At 52.1% G+C, this 14,899-nt stretch overlaps 1 protein-coding gene across 1 annotated transcript; it reads right to left on the minus strand.

The window, feature by feature from the left end:
- Window positions 1–3,219: 3,219 nt before the first annotated feature.
- On the minus strand, window positions 3,220–12,999 carry Sp7 (Sp7 transcription factor). Its single transcript, XM_090356302.1, has 2 exons — window positions 12,979–12,999; window positions 3,220–4,482 (listed from the first exon to the last, which is right to left on the minus strand). The coding sequence occupies exons 1-2, from the start codon at window positions 12,997–12,999 to the stop codon at window positions 3,220–3,222; spliced, it is 1,284 nt and encodes a 427-aa protein (XP_090212428.1).
- Between the last annotated feature and the right edge of the window lie 1,900 nt (window positions 13,000–14,899).

Raw genomic sequence — 14,899 nt, forward strand, 5'->3', positions numbered from 1 at the left:
TGAACTCAGGACCTGAGCACTGTCCCTGAGCTGCTTTTGCTCAAGTCTAGCTCTCTACCACCTCAGCCACACTGCCAGCTCTTTCTGAGTAATTCATGGAGATAAGAGTCTCCCACTTCCCTGCCAGGGCTGGCTTCGAACCGCGATCCTCCAATCTCAGCCTCCTGAGCAGTCAGGGTTACGGGCGTGAGCCACTGGCGCCCGGCTCTTACTTAGCTTTTCTCGGGGTGATTTGTCACAATTGGCGGGGAGAGAAGAGACCAAGTCCCGGCCTCGGGCGGGCGCTCTGCCCCAGCTTCAGGGGCCACGACGGCCAGGGGCGGCGACATCGCCGGCGGGACGCGCGGTCCCCGGGGGCCCGGCCGACTTGGCGGGCTGTCGCCCCCGCCCTTCCCTGGACGGGAAACCGAGGCAGCGCGGAAGCTGCTTCTGAAAGCCGTTAGGGAGCCGCGGCTGGGCCGGGCTGCCCGGAGCGCGCCCGCCGAGGCCGGCGCCCGCGGCCGGGGACCGTAACCGAGGCGCACATGGCCCGCCCTGCCCTGTTTGTCCTGGCTGTGCGCCGCCCGCTATTTGAGGCGGTTTTTATCTCCCCAGAAACCAGCAAAACCCCAAGCGGAGTCTAAAGGAAGATGAAAGGGGGCCGAGGGGCCGGGGAGGGGAGGACCGCGGGGCTGCGGCGGCGGGCAGGAGCTGGCACCGGACCGGCGGAGACCCGGAGGCCGGAGGGCCAAACCCTGGGGGGTCCCGAGAGCCAGCCCGCCCGAGCCGGGTGTCTGCGTGGGGAGGGGCTGGGGTCCCCCGCCGGCCTCCCCGCCTCGGATCCCTGCCCCCTTCCCCGGTGCCTTCCGCCGCGCCCCCCAGCCCACTGAAGCCGCCCTGGGAACGCGGAGAGCTTCAAAGCGCCTTTGAAGCTGCGCGCCCGGCCAGCGGGCCGGCGCTCGTGCACCTGGGGGTGGGGCCGCCGGCTGCGGGGACCCGGGCCCCCCTCCCCGCCATCGTCCCCGCGCCAAGGGCCGTCCCACAGGGGGCGCCGTCGCGTCAGGCCCGCGGAGCCCGAGCACCCCTCCAGCCCAGCCGGGGGGAGTCCTGGGGGGGGGCCGGTGATCTGGGCGGCACAAAGCCCTATTGTGGCTTGGGGATGGCTGCCACAGAGTGACTTTTGTTCCTGCTTTAACTCTCCAGATGGCCGACTCAACTGATTGCAGGCCTGGGGCAGGGGGCCTGCCTGCGTGCCCGCCGGCGTCCACACAGGAGCTGTGCTAGGGCTGCATACTAGTCCACCAGGGCCCGGGCCCGGGCCGGGTCGATGCCCTGGCCACAGTCTTGAGAAAGGACCTTCGGAAGAATCCACTGAGTCTTCCCAACCCTGTGGATGGCTAAAGACACAGCTCTGCTGGAAAACATGGCCAAGGAAGCCTTTGACTGCTTAGCATAGGATGCCATCATCCTCCATGTCATATGACCTATACAGGAGTCCCAGCTTGGCCAAGGGAGTGTCTCGTGGCCCGTCCTTCACCCTTCCTGTTCCCCTTTTCTTACCAGGACACAATTTCAAATCCAACTTTATTTATTAAATTAAAAAAGAGAGAGAGAAAGAGAGAGAGAGACTCCACAAGGGGTTGATTCCTTCCCTTCCACAAAGTTGATCTCCTCCCCAAGCTCCAGCAGCTTTGCCCTTTAACTTGGGACCTGGAGGGAGCAAGGGATTGAAAAAGAGGATCCAAAGTCTCAGGGAAGGCATTCAAAGGCACAAAGCGGCTTGAAAAGTCACTGGAGATGGAGTCGGAAGGTCCAGGTTGGAGGAGGGGAGCTTGTGAATGTACCCCCAAATCAGCTTGGGGGACCTCTGTCCTCCTAGCTCTATTCTTTCTCAATGGCTTCTAGGCGCCAGGCCTACCATAGTGCCTTGCACTCAATAAATGCTTCATTTATTGGAATCTGATCCCAGAAAAAGCCTTCTCAATCCATTCTTCAAAAGGGGCAGCTCTAAACCAATGTCCTCCAGTTACATGGGCTTCCCCTAAAGAGCATGTGTGACAGGTGCTAGCTCTGCGTAACCTTGGCAATGGAAGATTCACCCCCTGGGGTCATGATGTCTGAGAGAAGGAGCAGTGGAAGGAACCTGCTCTGGGATAAAGGGAGATGCGGATACATTCCAGTCCTCCCCTCTATAGGACTTGAGGTTTCACAGCTTCTGGCTGGGGCTGGGGATATTAAAGATATCCTCATAGAGATCTCCACATCAACTCTTTAAACAGAGGTCTAACTAACCAGCCCTGTTTGTAAAAACTCCATTGAAAAGCACCCCCCATCCCCCCCACACGCATACACTCCTTGAGATCCTGATGACAGAAAGTCTATGAACAAATCTTCACTATCACTTTGTCTATACAGAGATGCATTTGGCTACAATTTCCTCAGCAGAAATGGATTCCCCTTCCCTCCCCAGCTCACTCTTCTTGACCTGTCATCATAACTTAGATAAATATTATTATTACTACTATTCATTACTTCCTGGTGCATAGGGGTTAACTCTACAGGCCTGGGGGCAGCCTCCCTGACCTTGGGGTCTGATCCCCATCTTTGAGATCAGATCCCCGTTGGTCTGCCCCCATTTTGGCATACTGCTCCCAGCCAGGTCACCAGAACCCCAACCTCCCTCCTAACTTTGGGCCCTAATGAAGAGGCCACCAGGGGGCAATAAATTATCATCATTATGTTTGTAAAAAAAAAAAAAAAAGAGTGGGGAAAGGCTGAGGAGAATGGAAAGCAGTGGAGTGAGACATTGGGAAGACAAGTTTCCCTTTGGAAACAAACAGAGCAAATGGTAAAATGAACTTGGAGAAGAGAAAGGATGGAGGTCATGGATTTAGAGAGGGAGAAATAGTGTTGGGTGCTGGATGAAAGGAAGTTGGAGGGAACTGGTGTGCCAAAAGGTGGAGAGAAGAAGCTATGGAACACAAGCCAGGAAAGATCTTAGGAAAGGAGGGCGCAGGTGAGGGCCTGAGATATGAGTTAGGCCAAAAGCCAGGTTCATGGCAAAGGGCGGAGGTGAGCTGAAGAGACATGCAGTAGAGTCAAGCCCAGAATGGCCAGGGAAGAAACAGAGAGTCTCTTCAGGACAGCATGCATGGGAAAGAGAGTGAAGGGCAAGCAGTGGTCCACAGAGCCCACAGGGGCTGGAAAGGCAGCCCTGAGGGCTACAGCCCCCCACCCAGCTCAGATCTCCAGCAGGTTGCTCTGCTCCGGACTGCCTCCAGGGGCTTTCTCTGGGGGTGCTGGTGAGGCAGAAGGTCGGGGTGTCTGACTGGCCTCTTCTTCTACACTTCGGCCCTCACCAAGCTCCTTGGGGCCACTGGCTGGGGGCCCCGGGCCTGGCTCCCCGTGGGTGCGCTGGTGCTTGCTCAGGTGGTCACTTCTGGTGAAACGCTTGGAGCAGAGCAAGCAGGTGAACTTCTTCTCCCGGGTGTGAGTGCGCACGTGGCGCTCCAGCTCATCGGATCGGGTAAACCTCTTGCCACAGAAGAGCCAGTTGCAGACAAAAGGCCTCTCGCCCGTGTGCCAACGCAAATGGGCCTTCAGATGCGAGGCCTTGCCGTACACCTTGCCACAGCCGGGGATGTGGCAGCTGTGGATGGGTTTCTTTCGCAGCCCAGCTGCTGCTGCCCCCAGCCGCTCTAGCTCCTGGCAATTAGGGCAGTCGCAGGAGGAACGCCCTGTCCCACTGCCCCCATACCCACCACTGCCCCCAGTGCCTGTGCCACGTGGGGGTTTAGCACCACCACTCCCCTCCAGCTGCCCACTATTGCCAACTGCCTTGGGTTTATAGACATCTTGGGGCAAGACATGCTGAGGCCCTGCTTGGAGGAGGTGGGGTGCTGGGTAGGGGGCTGGATTAAGGGGGGCAAAGTCAGATGGGTAGGTGGGCAGCTGAGGGTTCAGTGGAGGCTGAGCAGGGCCTGTGGGCAGCGACCCTTGCAGCCCATCACCCTGGCCCTGCCCACCACCTAGCCAGTTGCTGCCAGGATGCATGTCCCACCATGGAGTAGGAGTGTTTCCTGGACCTGGTGAGATGCCTGCATGGATGCCCGCCTTGTACCAGGAGCCATAGGGGTGTGCCATGTCCAGAGAGGTGTAGACACTGGGCAGGCAGTCAGAAGAGCTGTGCCCCTTGGGCACTAGTAGCCCAGGGTCCTGGGTGCCTGTGGCCCCAGGGAATGAATGAGAAAAGGGTGGGTAGTCATTGGCATAGCCCGAAGTCGGTGCTGGAGGACTGCCTGCAGGTGAGAGAAGCCCATTGGTGCTTGAAAAGGGGGCTGGGTAGGCATCCCCCATGGTTTTGGGGACTGAAAGGTCAGAGTACAGCTTCTTGGTGCCTGCTTTTCCCAGTGTCGTCGAGTCCCGCAGAGGGCTGGAGCCACCAAATTTGCTGCACGCCGCCGTCAGCATTGCCAGGGGACTGGAGCCATAGTGTGCTTCCTCCTGAGAAGACAGGGAAGCACTGCTTAGGGGAAGAATGAAGGAAAAGATACTGACTGAGAGTTAAGAGACATGGAGACTAGAGCAGAAAGCTCAGGGAAGAAATGAAGCAGACAGGAACCTAGAAGAAAGACAGGACTCCAAGGCTTTGAATCATGGAAGAGGGAAGATGGAGTTGTGAGCTGGACACTAGTGGCTCATGCCTATAACTCTAGCTACTCAGGAAGCTGGGATGTGAGGATCGAAGTTGAAGCCATCGAAGGAAGATAAGTCAAGAGGCTCATCTTCAGTTAAATCTGCAAAAAACAGAAGTGGAGATGTGGCCCCCGTGGTAGAGCTCCAGCCTTGAGTGGAAAAAAAAAAAAAAGCAATAATTCAAGGCCCTCAGTTCAAGTCATAATGGTGGCACCAAAAATGAAAAGAAAGAAAGAAAGAATTAACTAAACAAATAAAGATGGAGTTGTGAAGCCCAATACTCCAGCTGAGCAAGCAGGAAGCCAGATCCACTGTGGAGTTGCTGGGGGTATATAAGGGCCTCGAAGGGGCAGAGGAGTCTAAATGGTTGTGAGAAGAGCTGGGATAGAAGAATTAGCTGGGTGAGGTGACCCAGCAGTTGGGTACGACTGGATCACATTTATAATCTTAGGTACTCAGGTGGCTAAGTTCTAGATGATAGTTTTAGCTAACCTGGGGCCCTCTATCTGTGAGACTTCATCTCTATTTAGCCAACAAAATGGCAGACTAAAGATATGGCTCTAGTGGTAGAGCACCAGGCAAGGAAGAGTAAGCAAGCCAAAGGAGTGCCGGGCTCTGAGTTCAAGGCATAATATGACGACAAAAAAGAAAAAAATCAGCCGGGCGGAGCACAGCCTGGAGTTTGGCCTAGTAGTAGAGTGCTTGCCTAGCATGCAGGAAGACCCAGGTTTGATTCCTCATACATAGAAAAGCCAGAAGTGGTGCTGTGGCTCAAGTGGTAGAGCACTAGCCTTGAGGAAAGCCCAAGGACAGCACCCAGGCCCTGAGATCAGTACCCAGGAATGGCAAAAAACAAAAACAAAACAGGGTGGGGGGGAAAGAGCCCCTGACCTGCAAAAGTTAAAAAAGAGTTAAAGCAGACAAAGACAAAAGCCATGATGATCAGGGACTCAGAGAGAAAAGATAGCATTCAAAGAGTTAACTCTTAAAATCTCAGCTACTCCAGAGGCTAACCCAGGAAGACTGCTTGAGCCTAGATATTGAGAATATTAGGTCAAATGGATACAGTGCTCCTCTAGCAAGTGCAAGGTCCTAAGCCCAAAACCTTTCAGCTGGGTGCCAGTGGTGCATACTTATAATCCTAGCTACTCAGGAGGCGGAGATCTGAGGGTTCAGGTTCAAAGTTAGCCTGGACACAAGAGGTCCGTGAGACTCTTATCTCCAATTAACCATCAAAAACTAGAAATGAAGCTGTGGCACAAGTGGTAGAGTAACAACCTTGAGCAATAAAAGTTTAGGGACAGTGTCCTGAGTTTAGGGACAGGTCTTGAGTTCAAGCTCCAGGACTGGTACAAAGAAAAAAAAAAAGAAAGAAAGAGAGGTAAGGAAATGGAAAGGGAGGGAGAAAGGAAAAGAATGGAGGAGAGCAAAGGGCAGCTTTGAGAGAAAGAACAGTACTAAGGGACAGTGTATCTGCCTCCATTCTATCATCCTATATTCTCCTGGCTCTCCCCTCCCATATTCCACTTCCTGTCTTTGCCTCAGTTCCTGACTAAGGCAGTAGCCTGATCTCCCTGAGGTTGAGTCCACATGACCCTGGTAAGGAATCTCTTGGCTGGGATGTGGGCTAGCGGACAGGAGGAAGTGATGGCAGAGACACAGGGACATTGACAGGGAACAGGATTGCGGCCGAACTAGGACTGTGGCTGAAGCAAGAATGTCTCTCAAGCGGGCAGTGGGCACATCCTGCTTTGTGGTGCTAGCTACCTCTTTTGACAGATGGAAGAGCCCAAGTCCTCAGGACCCTCCAAGACAAGGAATTGGGGTGGCTAAAATACTAACTCTCCAGGCCAATTGGCTGGTTGTCTTTTCATTATTCGTGTTGTTGGTTGTAGGACTTTAACTCAAGACCTGGTGCTGTCCCTGAGCTCTTTTGCTCAAGGCTAGCACTCTGCCACATTGAGTCACAGTGGCACTTCCAGTTTTTGAGTAGTTAATTTAGAGATAAAAGTTTCACAGGGACTTTTCTGCCCTAGCTGGCTTCAAACAGCAGTCCTCAGATCTCCGCCTCCTGAATAGCTAGGATCACATGTGGGAGCCAGCCGGCTATGGCTGGCCATCTTTGCCATTTAAGGTCAGGGAATGAAGGAAGGTGTGTGGGGGGGACAGGGAAATCTTTAAGAAACACTGGTATCTCTTCTATGCCCACCATACAAAACCATCCTCAAGACCACCACCACCTATTGCCAGACACCAGTAGCTCACACCTGTAATCCAAGCTACTCAGGAGACTGAAATTCAAGCATTATGGCTCAAAGCCAGCTCAAGCAGGAAAGTCTATGAAACTCTTATCTCCAATTAACTGCCAAAATGCCAGAGATGGGAACTGTGGCTTAAGTGATAGAACATCAGCCTTGAGTGGAAAAGCTAAAGGACTCCACATCCAGGTCCTGAGTTCAAGCTCCTGTGCTGACACACATCCACAAGGTGGGCCAAGAGTTTGGCCTAGTGGTAGAGTGCTTGCCTAGCATGCCCGAAGACCCAGGCTTGATTCCTCAGTACCACATACATAGAAAAATGCAGAAGTGGTGCTGTAGGTCAAATAGTAGAGCCTTGAGAAAGCCCAAGGACATGGAGATAGGAGTTTGGCCTAGTGGTAGAGTGCTTATCTGGCATGCATGGTGACCCAGGTTCAAGTCTTCAGTACCACATACATAGAAAAAGCTGGAAATGGTGCTATGGCTCCAGTGGTAGAGCTGTAGCCTTGAGAAAGCCCAAGGACTGCACTCAGGTCCTGAGTTTAAGCACTGGGACTGGCAAAAAAAAAAAAAACAAAAAAAAAAAACAAAGGAGGAGGAAGAGGATATGGAGAAGGAAAAGAAGAAGGCAGCCTAAAGAGAGTGCTCAGGCCTGGAAAAAAAGAAAGTAAACACCAAAATCCCTCAAAAGTTCATGGTCCCAAACCCTCAGTAAGACTCAGGATTCCTCCAACATCCCTGTCCAGCATAGATGAGTTCATTGTTGCTCATTACTGAGAATCCCACAAAGACATATTTTAATGACTTTGGATATAAATGAAGTGGTAGAACATGTAACTAACAAGCATAAGGCCCTGAGTTCAAGAAAAAAAAATAATTAAAAAATATTTTTAAAGAACACCATATACACACAAAACACACACACACACACACACATACACACACACAAAATGCCCTCCAAAGCCCCTGTATAGTTCCCAACTGGGAGTCTTCAAAAGTAAATTCCACTGGTGCCAGTGGCTTACTCCTGTAATCAAATCTTCTGAGATCTGAGGATCAAGGTTTGAAGCCAGCCTAAGCAGCAAAATCCATGAGACTCTTATCTTCAATTAACCACCAAAAGGCCAGAAGTAGAGCTGCAGTTCAAATGGTAGAGCACTAGTCTTGAGCACAAAAGCTTAGGGCCAGTGTTTGGGCCCCAGGGCCAGCAGAAAGAAAAAGAAAGAAAGAGAGAAAGAGGGGCCGGGAGTTTGGCCTAGTGGTTAAAGTGCTTGCCTAACATGCATGAAGACCCGGGTTCGATTCCTCGGTACCACATACATAGAAAAAAAAGCTGGAAGTGGTGCTGAGGCTCAAGTGGTAGAGCTCTAGCCTTGAGAAAGTCCAAGGACAGTGCTCAGGCCCTGAGCCCAAGCCCAGGACTGGGAAAAAAAAAAAAAAAAGAAAGAAAGAAAGAGGGAAAGAGCAAGAGAGGGAGGAAGGAAGGAAGGAAGGAAGGAAGGAAGGAAGGAAGGAAGGAACTACCTGGTGTTGGTGGTTTACACCTGTAATCCTACTAAGGAGGCTGAGATTTGAGGATTGAAGCTCTAAGCCAGCCCAGGCAGTAAATTCTGTGAGACTCATCCCTAGTTAACCACCAGAAAAACCAGAAGTGGTGCTGTGGCTCAAAGCGGTAGAATGCTAGCCTTGAGCAAACAAGCTCAGGTGTGGCACCCATGCCCAGAATTCAAGCCCCATGACCAACCCCCCCACAAAAAAAAAGAAAGAAAAGAAAAAGAAAAAAGAATCTAGAGTTGTCATGAACTGCTTAGTAGCTCCTAGCTTGTGGAGACTGGGGTCTCCAGTTTTCCTTGAGGTTGTATGCAATCACCACCCCATGTTTCTTCCTACAGACCTATGTACAACTCAGATGTCTTCCTAAGGTCCTGTTGACTCTATGGGTTCCTAAATATGAGCTACCAAAAGCTCTCCCAGAGTTTCCTGGTCAGGATTATCCTAGAGCTTCTGATCCCCCAAGCAAGGGATGGGTTATGTGAGCATAGCTGTTAGAAGCAGGCTTCAAATCCTAGTAAGAAAGAGAGGAGGAAGCCAGGTGCCAGTGGCTCACACCGAGCTTCTCAGGAGGCTGAGGTTCATGGTTCGGAAGCCAACCCAGGCAGGAAAATTCATAAGATGCTTAACTCCAACTACAAAGGTAGAGCACTAGCCTTGAACAATAGCAAAACAAAACAAAAACCTAAGGGACAGTGCGTAAGTTCAAGCCCCAGCACTGGCACAAAAATACACAAACAAAAACAATCAAAGGAGAGGAACCCACTGCAAACTCAAAGGGACTTGCATAGGGTAGGCAAATGCCATGAAAAGTCCCCACAGGGGCTGGAGATGGGGAAACCCATCGAAAAGCAGAAATGGGCAAGGATCTGAAAGGTAGAAAGGTAAAAAAAAAAACCAACCAAACAAAAAAAGACAAAAGGGAAGGAGGGAGGAAAGAGGAAAGCAGAATAAACAAAGAAGGAGAGGTAGTGGAAGAAGGCCTGGGCTTAGGAAAGCTAAAGAAAACAGAGGGGAAGGCAGGAGGGCATCTAGAAGAAAGGGGGCGGCGGAGGAGGGGAAGGTGGACTTCCTACCTAAAAGAAAGCGATCCACCAAAGTACTGAGTCCCAGAAAACCCCCAGACCAGGCCGTTCCTCCCTCCCGTCCCCCCCTGACCGTCCCCTCCCCCTCTGCCCAGCCTGGCCCAGCTCGTCTCCCGATGGTTTCCCTGCGGTCGGTTTATTTTTAAAAACGCCGACGCCGTCCCCCGCCCTCCCGGCCCTCACACTGTGGCCACAGGAGCCCCAGCCAAGCCCAGGGACCCCACCCAGCTGTGGGGAGGTTGGGAGGGGTGAAAGAAGGCAGCCAGCCCCGGGCCACCAGGAGACCCCAGCCCTGCAAGCAGAGGCACACTGGGCCCTGGAGGGCAGGAAAGGCTAAAGGCACCAGAACCATTCAAACTGTTCTGGAACCAGGGCTCAGTTTCACCACAGCCTCAGTGTCCTCTGACCGCCTGCATTCTCCTGAGAACTAGGAGAGAAAGATTTTGAATATGAGTCCCCATTCCTGATCAAAAGTCTTACCTTGCAGGACCCCTTTAGTTCCACCTCCTAGTAATTGCCAGCCCTGTCCCCTCCACCTCTGCCCTACCAGAGAAATGGTGTGGGAGAAATGGTCTTAAAGTACTGAAAAGGAAATCTTTGGCCAAAGGACAAGATAGGAACTATTGGCCCAGCCCTAGTGGCCCAAACCTGTAATCCTAGCTACTTAGGAAGCTGAGATCTGAAAATCTTGGTTCAGAGCAAGACAGAAAAACGCCTGAGACTCATTATCTCCAATAATTACCAAGAATTGGGAAGCGGAGCTGTAAGTCAAGTGATGGAGTACCAGCCTTGCGTGATAAAGCTGAAGAACAGTGCCTAAGCCCTAAGTTCAAGCACCAGTAAAATGCAAAAGAGGAAGAAAGGAAAGGAAGGTTGAGAAGAAGGGAGGAAAGAAAGAAGGAAAAAAGAAAAGGAGCTGTCCTACTTCCTCTCAGATGTGGAGTAAGGCAAGACCACCTCCCGCCCCCCATCTTTCTAGGGAGCTCAGGATCCAGCGAGCAGGCTGACCCAGAAATGAAAATGCCCAGTACATAGCTGGCATCAGGATGGTCTTAATACCCAAGGTCCCCGTTTCTACTTTTCATGGCCTTCTCCCGTTTCTTAGTTCTCTCATTTCCTTTTTTTTTTTTTTTTTCATTCTAGGGATCGGACCCCAGAACACCTCACTCATGCTAGACAAGCATTGTACCATTGTGCCACTGAGGTGTATCTCCAGCCCCTGGTTTCCCAATTCTCCATCCCTATCTCTCCCCTCCCCCACCCCCCAGACTAGGTTCCCTCTTTCCCTTGTTCCAGCATCTCAGCCCTTCCAGGTAAGCCTTGCCGTTACACAGAAGCAGCTTCCCTCGGAACCTCAAATTCTTCTGGTGCCAGAGAGCACACCCTTACCAGACAAAGGGATTCCCTGGGAGTGGAAGATGGTTAAGAGCCCAGATACCCAATAACTAGGTGAAAGCAATGGAGGGCCAGGAGGGCCTTTTGTTAAGGACAACATCTTAAAAGCGACTTGAAAAACCTCACTTCTACAATGTATACTTCTTGCCAAGAGTTCCCCCCACCCTGTGTCTTTTCAGCAGGCCCGTGGGCCACCCCTCCCCCAGGCACCAGTGCCACGCTGGCAACGCTGGCAGTGCTGGCATGATGCCCACATCCACTGTCACAGCCTCTGCCCCGAGTGGACTCAGGATTTCCATGTACCTTTTTCCTCTGGCTTCCTCAGGATTGGTATTTCAATGATAACCCAGTATAGTCTTTTAGGAAGGTGATCAGATGATAATATACCACTACTGTAACATCTGAAGTCCCCTTACTAGACTAGAGTATGACAGGAAGCATAGTTTTTATGTCATGACCTCAAACTCAGCCATAAACTTACTGATAGCTCCCCCCACTCTTTCTGTTGTTGGTCATGGGCTTGAACTCAGGGCCTGCCCTCTGTCCCTGAGCTCTTTTGCTCAAGGCTAGTGCTCTACCATTTTGAACCACAGTTCCACTTCCAGTTTTCTGGTGTTTAATTAGAGATAAGAGTCTCATGGACTTCCCTGCCTGGGATAGCTTTGAACTATGATCCTCAGATCTCAGCCTCCTCCTTTGTAGCTAGGTTTACAGGTGTGAGATAGCATTGCCCAGCCACACATAGCAGCTCTCACTTGGAAAAACAGCAGTCAGATGGCCCAGCCTGTACACACTTTCAGGCACACACCTGTATTCTCACGAAGCTGTCACACTAGTTGCACTCTCAACATCTAGACACAGACCAAGGGACACAGGTGTCAACAGCCTCCTGTTCCATTACACACACACACACACACACACACACACACACACACACACCCCTCCTACAGGTTGAGCTGGCTTTCCCTGATTTAGGGATCTAGGAACAGAGAGGAAAACTTCAGAAGGACCTGAGAATGGGAAAATTTAAGTCTCTTGGAGGGAACTAACCCTTCAGGGGGAACTATCCAGCCCCAAATTTCTACAGAGAGACCTAGAAAGCAGGACAGACAAATATTGTGACTAGCTGAGTTCTCCCTTTCCAGCTCTGTGCCTTTAGTACCCACAGAGGCCCTGGCAGAGTCAATGATTTCACAAGACCCCAACCCCTATGGTATCTGAATTCCCTTCATCCCCAGGACCAGAATGCAAAGGATACTGGGGTCCCAGCCTGCAGGGGAAGTGGCTTAGTCTGCCCTGGAGCCTCCCACTCCCAAAATAGAGTTGAGTTTGTCTTTGGCTGAAAGCTAAATATTTGTGAGCTGGGCAAGCGGCCTCAGACCCTGTCCCTCCTCCTTGGTTCCCTCTCAGGCCTGGGCTCAGTTCCTCTGACCAGCAACCCCCCCCCAACACATACACATACACACATAGCTGCCCTCCTCCTCTCTTTCACAGCCTACCTCCCCTCCACACACATCAGGGACTCACAGGCACAGCCCCCTCCCCACATAGACCTGACAAGATCCTGCTTAGGCTACAAGTCCCAGGGCACAGAGAAGGGGATCCCCAAAGAACTGTACACTGGTGGCTACTCCATGCCAACTCAACCCATCCAGGCTGGCTGTCTCTGCCCATTTACTAACCAGAGTTAGTCCCTTTCTTGTCCTTGTTTCTCTACAGCTTTTCCACTCCTCAGTTAGTGGCTTTGCTGACCCCAGGGGTCCAGACCTTCTTCTGAACTAATCTTCTTTCAACCTCTTTTTAATGCCTCTGACCTGTGTTCCCTCCCCTTCCTTGTCTCCCGCCCTCTACTTGTCCCTCACCAGACCTTTCTTCCTCTGTGCCCAACAGAGAGACCCCAGAAGTGACAAGCACTACAACTCCTGCCTATGTGGGTTGAGGGGGTAAAGTAGGCAGCGAGGAGGACGGTGAGATTGTGGCTGATTTGCTGAAGTGGGGGAGAAGGGGACAGTTACCTCAAGCAGGGAGGACGCCATCCTGAGGCTGGGGAACGGGTCCCAAGGAGCCTGGCAGATGGAGAGAGCTGAGCCGGAGAGAGAAGGAGAGGGGAGAGGGAGGGAGAATGGGAGAATGGGAGAGAAGAGATCTAAAGTTAGAAGGGACTGGGGGGTGGGGGGTGGAGGGGCTGCTCTCTGTCTGTAGGGATCCACCCTCTAATTACAGCTTTCCCAGCGGAGAAGGCTCCGGATCCAATGAGGAGGGTGAGAGAGGGAGGCAGAGGGTCCAAATTTCCTGCTCCATTTGCTGAGCTCCCCAAAGACGGGATCTGGGAGGGAAAGGAGACAAGGGGCGCCTAAGGAAGAGGTGGGAAGCAGAAACACGGACAAGTTGTCAGAGCTTCCGTGACGGGTGCTATGGGGACAGGTCACAGGGCTGGTGGCTCCAGGTGTCCCCCCCCCCCAATTCCCCAGACATCTGAGACCAGCCCTCCCAGAGCTCCCCATCATGATGTACCTGGGAGCCGGGGGCTGGCTGTCCGGTCTCCTCTCTGGAGGGCTGGCACCGGGTGGCCTGAGTGTTCTGGGAGGGTCTGCTCTTCTCCCAGGCCAGCGGTGCTCCTGTTCCCTCTCGTCTGGCTGGGGTCCTGCAAGCCTCCTCTGACTCCGTGCAGCTCTGAGTCCTTGCTGCTACTCAGCGGCGTGGCGGCTTCTGTTGCTGCTGCTACAGCTACTGCCGAGGCTGCTGCCACCCGCCGCTGCTGAGGGAAGGAACAGGAGGGAAAAGGAACAAACCCCAAACCACTAATTAGAGATCCAAGGGGGGGATGGGGGACTGGGGACGACACTCACAGAGAGAGACTGGAACACACTGACATCCACACTCATGGGCAAATGTGGGGATGATGTATGCACACGTGTACACACACACACACAGAATTACCTACACTAATAAGGCCACTCGTAAATGAACACAAGCACACACAGAGACACGTGCACACACAAACTGGCTATGGAGATGCTTGCCAGCCTATTCACCCACTGCCACTACTAGATCAGGAGAATGGGGTGTGTGTGTGTATGTAAATGCTTCTGCTGCCCAAAACTTTGAGGGCCATTGAGGTGGATTCCAATCCAGATGTAAAGGGGTAGGAAGGACTTGGCACAGGCTTAAGGTTCCTTCAGTGTTCCTCCCAGTTCCTCAGTTTCCCTGTTACAAATTGATGCCTAGGCCTACCTCCATGTGGATGGCAGAGTCTACAATCTATCATTTTCAGGCAGGCAGGAGGGATGGAATCAGACTGGGAATGTGGCCCAGTGGTAGAGCGCTTGCCTTACATGCATCAAGCCCTGGGTTCAATTCCTTTTTTTTTTTTTTTTGCCAGTCCTGGGCTTGAGCTCAGGGCCTGAGCACTGTCCTTGGACTTTCTCAAGGCTAGAGCTCTACCACTTGAGCCTCAGCACCACTTCCGGCTTTTTTCTATGTATGTGGTGCCGAGGAATTGAACCCAGGTCTTCATGCATGCTAGGCAAACACTTTAACCACTAGGCCAAACTCCCTGCCCCGGTTCAATTCCTTAATACCACCTAAACAGAAAAAAAAAAAAAACGAAAGTAGGTCTGTGGCTCAAGAGATAGAGTGCTAGCCTTGAGCAAAAGAAGCTCAGGGACAGTGCCCAGGCCCCAAATTCAAGCCCTAGGACTGGCAAAGGAAAAAAAAATCATGAGTCGCTTGCTCATGCCTGTAATCTTAGTTACTTAGGAGGCTGAGAGCTGAGGATCACAAATTGAAGCCAGCCCAGGCAGGAAAGTCCTTGAGATTCTTATGGCCAATGAACTACCAAAAGGCGAGGAGTAGAGTCGCGGTTCTAGGGGTAGAGCATTAGCCTTGAGGGAAAAAAAAAACCCTCAGAGACAGCACCCAGGTCCTGAGTTTAAG

This window comes from Megascapheus bottae, chromosome 2, assembly GCF_031878675.1.
Source record: "Megascapheus bottae isolate mThoBot1 chromosome 2, mThoBot2.hap1, whole genome shotgun sequence".
Lineage (NCBI taxonomy): Eukaryota > Metazoa > Chordata > Mammalia > Rodentia > Geomyidae > Megascapheus > Megascapheus bottae.